This window comes from Coenobita brevimanus, chromosome 63 (genome assembly GCF_032717465.1).
Source record: "Coenobita brevimanus isolate Jiangsu-jjx chromosome 63, ASM3271746v2, whole genome shotgun sequence".
NCBI lineage: Eukaryota > Metazoa > Arthropoda > Malacostraca > Decapoda > Coenobitidae > Coenobita > Coenobita brevimanus.
In genome coordinates this window covers 37560640-37570734 of record NC_137016.1, presented here as the reverse complement: position 1 = coordinate 37570734, position 10095 = coordinate 37560640, and the positions used below count along the sequence as shown (strand labels likewise).

The window sequence follows — 10095 nt, the reverse complement described above, 5'->3', positions numbered from 1 at the left end:
CACACACACACACACACACACCAACTCTCTTCCTTTTATTCATCAATGATCTTCTAAGCTGTACATCTAACCCTATCCACTCATACGCTGACGACTCCACCCTTCACCTTTCCATTCGGTTCCCGCAACGCCCATCTCAACAGTTACTTCAACAAGCAAGGGATGAGGCTGTGGCACACCTAATGTCTGATTTGGCTCGTATCTCTGATTGGGGTAAAAATAATATGGTTGTCTTTAATGCATCTAAGACTCAGTTCTTACACCTATCAACCCGACAAAATCTTCCACAGGTATACCTCCTAATGTTTAATAATATTCAGCTTAATCCTGCATCATCCTTGAACATGCTTGGGGTTTCATTTACTCGCGACTTATCTTGGAAAGATCATATTACATCTCTTGTAAAATCTGCTTCCAAGAGATTGGGTGTGCTAAGCCGACTCCGCTCTTTCTTTACCCCTGCACAATTGTTGACTCTATACAGGGGTTTTATCCGCCCCTGTGTGGAGTACAACTCTCATGTGTGGGGTGGCTCCCCACATACAGCTCTTCTCAATAGGGTGGAGTCAAAGGCTTTTCGTCTCATTAACTATCCTCCTCTTACTGACTCCCTTCAACCTCTGTCTCTTCGCCGCACTGTTGCATCTTTATCTCTTTTCTATCGCTACTTTAATGGTCACTGCTCCTCTGAACTGTCTGCTTGCATTCCTCCACCTCTACGACGGGCGCGTAGCACCCGTCTGGCAGCAAACTCTCATCCTTTTTCTGTCCAACTCTCTAATGCAAGAGTTAATCGTTACTCCCAGTCTTTCATTTATGCAACAGGTCAGCTCTGGAACTGTCTCCCTCTGTCTGTATTTCCTGCTGCCTATGATCTCCAGTCTTTCAAACGCAGTGTGTTCAGGCATCTCAAAATGATCGGATCTTGAATTTGGCTCTATATTGTATTTTGTTTTTCTCTTGGAGGGAACTGTTACTGCGGGCTCATGGCCTTTGGTTCCTTCTTCCTCGCATAAAAACACACACACACACACACACACACACATGAAACACGTATAATTAGGCACAATATTTACTAGAAAATAAGCACAAACAGCCACGCGAGAACAATTTCACACACACACACACACACACACACACACACACACACACACACACACACACACACACACACACACACAGTCACATGAGAATAATTTTAACAACACACACACACAGTCACATGAGAATAATTTTAACAACACACACACATACAGTCACATGAGAATAATTTTAACCACACACACACACACACACACACACACACACACAACCTCATTGACTGGACCTGCTACTCAAAAACCAGTGGTCCCAGCATACTCGGACTCATACGCAAGGACCAGTTATGTACAGATCACAAGCTTCACCCTCACTTAAGGAGCAAGAAAGCACAGAAAAAAGAAACGATGGGGGTGCAGAGCTGCTTGTGAATCATCGGCCCTATTAAAAAGGTGGCAAAAGTACACATGATGCCACACAAACATGCACTACAAAAACCACCACCACCATCACAAAAGCATCCTTACTAAATGAGGCAGCACAAGCATGTACTCTATGGACTGTGGGTATTGGTGCAAAATGGTGGGGAAGGTGTGTAGAAATAGAAGGACCGCTGAGCCTCGAGAACGACTGTGTTCAATGTCAAGAGCCAGTTTCATTATATACACACATACCTATACAGTACATACACACATGCATGCATACGAGTATACACACACATACCTATAATGCCTACTTACACGAGTACACACATACATACCTATAATACCTACTTATACAACACACATACGATATGCATACATACATAATAACGGTACATATAAATGACAACCCTTATTCCCACCTACTCTTAACCAAACTCACACCACCACGGCCACTAAACGCAACAATGACAAGAAATAACGTATACCTTTTGAAAAACTAATGCTTCCAAAAATCATAAAATCTGTCAACAGGATGTCAACGGATATTTTTTCCCTGTTTTTGGACCCCACCCATCCCATATATGAGTGGGTGACAGAGTTAGATGATGATGATGATGATAAACATGGCGTTAATGGTGATGATGATGATGTAAATGATGTTATTAATGACGGTGATGATGATGCTAAACAAAGGTGATAACAACAATTACCTATAAAACTCACCCAACACTAACTGTTGTTGAATCTTCTTGCATAATCAAAGCAAAAAAAGTATAAAGAAAACTGAGTACCTATTATTACGTGACGTCAGTTTTCAAAGTCTGGCAGCCTAACCTTTGTCCATATTGGATAGGAGGAAGGGAGGGTGGGAGGGTATGTGTTTAACCCTTTCAATCCGACAACGTATTTTATATTTAATTCTTGCTACCAGTCGATAAATAATGAACTTTAAAAAATGACTTCCACACCCATTTTACCCTAACTTGGCCTAAAATTGCCATCTCCATCCTGACTGCTGAGTCGTAACAAGAAATTAACACTCGAATATTATGCCAGTGAAGAAAGTACTGTGGAAAGGATGTACAGCTGTAGTACTGTTTTTTTCTGCCGCAGTGTTACGTGAAACGGGATGGAAAAGGAAGAATCTTTAGGCCAATTTAGAATAAAAACAGTATAGTAGTGAATAGCTCAAAGGAGATTTTACAAATAAATTCCCTCCTTTTCTAAAACTCTTTCCTGAGCTGAATCCAACATTTGAGAGCAGAAAAAATATAAAAATTACGTCCTCGACCTCCAGTGGTTAACAGAATATCCGTGTTGTTTACGTCATATTCGCTTACAAACTGTCGACTTAGATTCCTAATTGGTTACCTGGGCGTTATATTAAAACATTAGGGGATTTGAAATTACAAGAGGCGGAACGCGTGACTCAATGCAACTTTCCCCTGCCCCTACCTCTCTCAGGGCAAGGATATGACCCCTACTCCAACACCCCTTCCCCTTACTACGCACCAACCACCACTACCATAACCACCATTACAACTACTGTCACCATGCACCACCATTAACACCACTGTCCATTTGGGGCGTTCACGGTAATTTCCCTAACCATGACATTCAAAAACAATAATTCAACGAAGGTTATAAACACGAAATGCATGACACGTGCAGCAGTAATTATTATATTTTTTCTTTAGTTCTTGCTGTCATGATCATTTTCAATGAAATTTCTGGGAAAACACGTCAAAAGTATTGAAGGCGTTGTTTCAGGCCGCTAACCCATCAGACAAGTTAAACCTCCCTCCCTTTACAATGCCACACCTCCCTCCCTAAAGACTGCCACACACCCCATCATAAAGACAGTGCCATACCCCCTTCCCTTTAGACAGTGCCACACCCCCTCCCTAAAGACAGTGCCACACCCCGTCCCAAAAGACAGTGTCACACCTCTCCCTTTAGGCAGTGCCATCTCCCTCCCTAAAGACAGTGCCACACCATTCCCTTTAGGCCGTGCCAATGTAAAATACTTTCACCCTGAAGCACCATACAACTTAGGATTAAAACGAAGATTATTCTTACGCGGAGGCAAACATCACACTCTTTCTAGCCCTTGAAGACATGACAACTTTCTCTTCTATTCATTCAAACAAAAGACCACTTCATTTAGCTATCGAAAGAGTCTTCCACAACAAGGACTGGCCACAATACTCTTTTACTCTAACCTGGTCTAAAACTGCCATCAGTCCACCTTGAATGCTGAGTTATAACTGCTGATTAAACTTGAATACGATGCTAGTCACGAAGAAGTATGAAAATAATGTAGAGTATTTGCCAGATCGTCCACCTTGAATGCTGAGTTATAACTGCTGATTAAACTTGAATACGATGCTAGTCATGAAGAAGTATGAAAATAATGTAGAGTATTTGCCAGATCTGCAAGTGAGATACGAGAAGAGGCAGAATTACGAAAATCTGGGCCAAGTTAAGGTAAAAGGAGCAAAGTAACTCCCCTCAACACCTTTCCTATTATAAACCTGCTACTTCCAGACAATTTTATCAGCTCGGGAGAGATTCCCGGTGCAAAGAGATTAATTCCTGATCACTCGCAAAACTCGTTACTGATCGCCAAGCAATGAATGGATATACAAAATTTGGGGCAAGTTACAGTGAAAGAATAATAGTCAGTGGCCGTAGAGGGCACAACAAACCTAGCCCAAGTGTGGTCACTTCCGGCATTGGCCCTGCGTGGGGGAGGAGGGATGACATTGGAACTAATCACCCGCCTCACCTCACTATTATTGGCATGATAGTAGGAAGGAACAGGATCAGATTGCGCCACGGGGAGCTAATCAAAATAATAAGCCAGCCTACTCACTGCATGTATCAATGTGTTCTGGCTGTGAGTAAAGCATTGTATTCTTTTAATTATTCCGTATTAATTAATAATTAATTTAAACGAAAAATGCACGTAAAATATATACCTGCTTTGGCACTGCTGTATATGAGTGTGTGTGTGTGTGTGTGTGTGTGTGTGTGTGTGTGTGTGTGATGAGGGATGGAAAAAAAAAATGCCCAACTCAAAAGAAGGATGCCAGGAAGGTTAACTATGTAAGACAATTGAAAGAAAACACGGAAGGGGAAGGGAGGGGGAAGAAAGAGGGAAGTCTGAAGACAATGGAGAGGAAGCAAGGAAAAAAAAAAAAAAAGGAAGGAGGAAGGTCGAGTAGGATGACAGGATAGCATGGAAGGAAGGAAGATACGGAAGAAAGCATGTTAGGGCGTAGGTACGGTATACGAGTGGGGAGGCAAGAAAGCAGGTGGGTAGGTAAGGTGGAAGGAAGACGCCCAGGTGGGTGTGGAGGGAGGGAGGTAGGCAGGCTGGTAGGGAGGGTGGGCAGGAAGGAGCATAGGGAGGAGGTTTGGAAGATAGTCACACGACCTTACACACATGCCTTGCACTGAGGTCACACACACACACACACACACACACACACACACACACACACACACACACACACACACACACACACACACACACACACACACTGAAAAACTGACCTTAGAAGCCACCTCAGGACTTCACTGCTCATTTTTGTTCCTTACCTGTGTGTGTGTGTGTGTGTGTGTGTGTGTGTGTGTGTGTGTGTGACCTCTTCAATGTTATGGCGTTTGTATTCTTATTATCGTTAAACTACTATTTTTTTCAGCTTAGAAGAAGTATTTATAATGGATGAACTTTATAAATTAACTTGTATTTTTTTTTTTATTCCACAGAACTTCGTATTGAGAAAAAACAATATCGGCATCGTAATGAAGGGGTTAAAACCATTCATGACCGCTACAAAACGAGAGAGAGAGAGAGAGAGAGAGAGAGAGAGAGAGCGCGAAAGCACCTTTCCACCCTGAGCCACATTCTCAACCATCCATACACACACCCATCCATTCATTCACTTACTGACCTCATCCATCCTTCACCATTCCACTTCAGCTACCCCTCCCCCCTCTCTTTCCCCTTCCTCCTTCCCTCCCCCTCCACCCTCTAACCATTCCTCCCCCTCTACTTTATCTATCCCTTCCTTCACCTATCTCTCCTTCCATGCTCTCGATTTCCCCCATCATCCCCTCCATCCTCTCTCCCTTTGCACCCTTTCTATTCCTCCTTTCCCACTTTCCCTGTACCCCTCCCCTCTACCCTATCTATCTATCTATTTATCTAACTAACCCCTCTTGACTCAATTTCCTCTACGTATTCCTCCCTCTCCTGGACAAATCAAGGAAGCATCTGAAGTTATAAACCCATCCCTGAGGCAGAGGTGCGGTGAGATAAGGGAGGAAGAAAGCTTGAGGGGGGAGGAAGAGAGGGGTGGGGGAGGACACAGAATGAAAAAGGGAAGGGGAAAAGAAAGCGAAAGAACGGAGGAGGAGACAGACGAGGGAGGAGAAAGTGACAAGAGAGAAGAGGGTGAAGGAAAGAGAGATGAGTGGAAGAGAAACAGGAGAATGGAGAGAGGAACATGAGGAACAGCGGGGAGGAGCTAGGAGGAAGGAAAAATAGACATCAAGAGAGAGAGAGAGAGAGAGAGAGAGAGAGAAGAAAAAAGAAGTGGTGACCTTGCCTGGCTTCTTACAAGGGTTGGAAAAAATAAACACAGATCTGGTGAACTCGGCGCGCTGTGACATTTCGGTGCAGAGGTCTGGGGGTATATAATGGGAGGCGCGGGCAGAGTCGGCATCAGTTTCTCATCAACTCTACAACCATGAAGATCATAGTAAGTTGCAGGGGGAAGTGAAGGGAGGGAGGGAGGGGGAGTGAACAGAGTGAGAGGGAAGCTGGAGGAGGGAGTGAAAGATGGGTGGGAGTTGGCATCAATCCTCATAACTCCACACCATGAGGATCTTGGTAAGCGGTAGGGGGAGTGAAAGGATGAGTGCGTGAGCGGGAAGGTAATAGGGAAGGGTTGTAGTTTTTTAACTTGCCCTATAACTGTTGTCTCCCCATCTTCAGTGTTGAGCTACAGTAAGAAATTAAAACTAAAGGAGATAGTCACCATGAAGTGCTATGAAAAGAATGTAAAGCCGCAGTATTATCGGAAAGTTGCAGAAAGACGAAAATCTGTCAGCTTAGTGTGTGCGTGCGTCATTAACACGAAGAGTTCCAAGAGTTCCAGATGTTTTAAGTAGTAGTGGTTAACGTGGCCCTGACTCATCTGAACGTCAACCCTGCCTTTCTCTAGGAGTCCCTCCTCCTCATTTCGAGGGATGTGGAGGGAAATGAGACATGGCTTCAATAGAACCCTCATATATTGATGGCACCTCGTAATGGCGTCCCTCTCTAGTTCTACCTTGGAATCTCGTGACGTGTTTTAAAATCTGTTCTTGCTACTATACCAAGATGAATAAATCACCAGGACACAAGAGTGAAAAAGACATCCCACGGCTCACTGGCTTAATAATTTGGTCCTTGGTGTTGTTGTAGTCCAATGGGCAACCTCACAGACGCGAAAACCCAGGGTCCAACACTTGCATCTTAGCGAAAAAATAAATAAATAAAAAAAATCCCTCGACCCCCAGACTATAGTGCATTTACTCTGAACTGACAAAGATCTCAAACCCTTCTGCTTCGTTAATGACCAAGTGTCGTCAGATTGAAGAGTAAATTTGACTAGTAACCAAAGACATGCATTCCTACTTCACTAAAGTTCAAGTTTTTCAGTATAGGTTGGGGGGAGGGCAGCGAAATGGCAGGAGGCAAGGCGACATGAAGGCGATTTGTTTGTGGCCACCCCTCATGGGATTAAGGCGTCTGGCTATAAATACTGTAGATTGTTTCATGCAACCACGACAAAGAATGCCAGTTGTGGGAGTGGCCTAGTTCTCTCACATGAAAATGTAACTATAGTCTACCACAACGACCTGAAGCCAGAAGGCAGAGTAATGAGACTGTCTCTTTGTAGAGTCTTTTTCCTAGCTTGATGAAGAGCCCTGACTCCTTTCCCAGTTATGTGCGGTAAAACTGGAGGGCCCACTTGACCAGTAACACAATTCCTGCTTTAAACCAAAGCCTCATCAACTTTCATGCAACCACGACCTAACATTCAAGTTGTAGGAATGAACCAGTTTTGTCAGACGAAGACAATTTAGCGTAAGGCAGTGGGAGCCAATTTCTGTAAGTACTGTAGCTAATGCTATGAATACCGTACTACTGTATTATACTCGTATGCACGGTAATTAATCAGAGGGTAATTTATTACACAAGATTACTGCTGTCAGAAGGTGGTGGTGCTGATGCCACTGATATTATTACAGTGGTGATACGGATGATGATGGTGTGATGTTTATGGAGATGGTGCTGGCAACAACAAAGATTATGACTGCAATACAAATTATTTTTTTTTAATAAGAAATAAATAAGAAAAGGCAAGGGAAGAGTACAGAATTGCAGATGAGAAAATGATGACACTAAAGGCGACTGTGCCCCATGCAGGTGTGCCTGTTGGTGGTGGTGGGTGTTGCCTATGGCCAGTCTGCTAATGGTGGGGCTGCTGCCCCCGCCGACCCTGCAGCTGCCCCAGCCGACCCTGCAGCTGCCCCCGCCGACCCTGCTGCTGCCCCTGCCAAAGCCGCCCAAGCCGCTCCCAAGCCCACCAACCCATATGGACTTAACTTCTTCGGTCCTGGCCTGAACAACCCCAGAGCCCTGACCCCCAGCCCTCTGCACGTCACCAGGGCACAGACCATCCTCACACACAGGCCCAACCTCCGTGCCGTGAGTTTCGTGGCATTGACGTTGTGTTCTTACCACACCCACGCACACTTCTCCCAAAATACCCACACCCACACATTCCACCCATCCACCACACAGCTCACCCCACAATCCAACCACACCCACACTCACTCCTACCCACCCACACGCTCCCTCACTCCCTCCCACCCACCCACCCACACCCACACACTCCCTCCCACCCTCCCACCCAACCACATCCACACACTCCCCCCCCCCCACCAATTTGACATCAACCTCCCCATACACACTCAGCCACCATAGTAGTCCCACATACATGACCATGCCTGTCACTTTCTACTTATGACTGAATAAGATATTTGTCATATTATATCTTCCCCTGGCCACATCACTCCTCCTAACAGCTACGATTTTCCCTTTAACTTTCTTGGCATAAACAGACATAAATGAAGGGGAAAATACACACAACAAACCAATCACATCAACGTCAAAAAAGTAAAAAAAAATCAGCTCACATTTGTATCCTCTTATAAAACCATAAAATGTTTTGTGCAACTAGAAGGCAACCCAACTTTTTGCAACACTATGCACCTCTAATGACTCTCTTAACCTGCAGCTCGTCGATCAGTTTGGGCAGATCACCATTACAGACCAGTTCGGACAGAAATCCGAAGCACTTGACTCCCTAGGCCGAGAGCTCAACAGCTTCTTTGAACCAACCCCTGCTCAGAAGATCCAGATTGAAAGACTTGAACAGGAACAGGAGAGAGCAGAGAAGCTCCTGGAGGCACGCATTGAAGCTCAGCTGGCAACTCTGTCCAACGTCCAGGCTGGTGATGCTGTTTTCGAAAGGATCAGGCAAAATCCATCAATGCTCGAACATCTGCTCCGTACCCTTGGTGGGGCAGGGGCTACAGGCGCTGGTGCTACTGGTGCTGGGGCTACTGGTGCTGGGGCTACTGGTGCTGGAGCTACTGGCGCTGGGGCTACTGGAGGTGCACAGCCCGTTGCATCCCTCACCGACCCAATATTCTAAGTGTTGTTGTGGTTGGGTGTAAGTAATCTATTGGCCATCATGACTAGCCACTTGCCTTGTGGTTCTATTCACTCATACATCCACTCACTCCTCCCAAATGTTCTAGTTTCCTTCTTCAACTTTTTCAAGGGCGGCCACGGGTGTATTTAAGGCCATTATGTAAAGACTATAACTTATTTAATAAATGAGATAAGTGACGATGATTCTCTCTATCCATGCAATTATCCAGGTGTATTTTCCAACACATACACACACCCACACAAAAAAAATGCGTTTTGTGGCTATGTGAATTTTGTAGGCCAGAGTAACATTCCAAATGATTAACTGAACAAAACTCGAGTCTGCTGGGGCCATTTGGCAATAATTCCAAAAGAGGGGTGGGAAAAGAAATGTAACTATTGAGAAACTACAAAAAGAATATGCACACCGGTACACAAAAGAAGAAAAAATCAGATTTCAAAAAGGGTATCCCAGTGGGTAAGAAAAGTTGTGACAGTCAAGGAAAAGTGTGACAAGATTTATACTGAACACCAAAAACGGAAGGAGGGTGACCAGGCTGAGACAAAGAGGAACGGCATGTTGACATGGAATGGCACTGAGTGGGCAGTCAAGTAAATATGATGACAAACGAGACTGACAATGAGAACAGCAAAGGGGAGACACTTCCCCCCTCTCCCCAACATATAGGTAAGGGTAAATCTGCAATGACCAATCTGAAGACGAGTCAGTTTCCCACCACCGAATACAATGACCTGGGAGAAATAAAATGTCGACTGACTGCAATTGTCGACATCACTCGAAGATCAACGGGACAATACAACGATGGGCTCAATGACAACTGACAAAGACTCTTA

General features: G+C 44.6%; 1 protein-coding gene across 1 annotated transcript; it reads left to right on the top strand.

Annotated features, from left to right (window-relative positions):
* The first annotated feature begins 6211 nt into the window (after positions 1-6211).
* LOC145404370 (uncharacterized) lies at positions 6212-9390 on the top strand. The gene is made up of 3 exons (XM_080275893.1): positions 6212-6232; positions 7948-8229; positions 8822-9390. The coding sequence occupies exons 1-3, from the start codon at positions 6221-6223 to the stop codon at positions 9239-9241; spliced, it is 714 nt and encodes a 237-aa protein (XP_080132019.1). The 5' UTR covers positions 6212-6220; the 3' UTR covers positions 9242-9390.
* Positions 9391-10095: the final 705 nt, after the last annotated feature.

Bases quoted from the DNA above. Each gene is read 5' to 3' on its own strand.
- LOC145404370 (XM_080275893.1), top strand. The intron at 8,230-8,821 runs GTGAGTTTCGTG...CTTAACCTGCAG, and splicing joins ACAGGCCCAACCTCCGTGCC to CTCGTCGATCAGTTTGGGCA.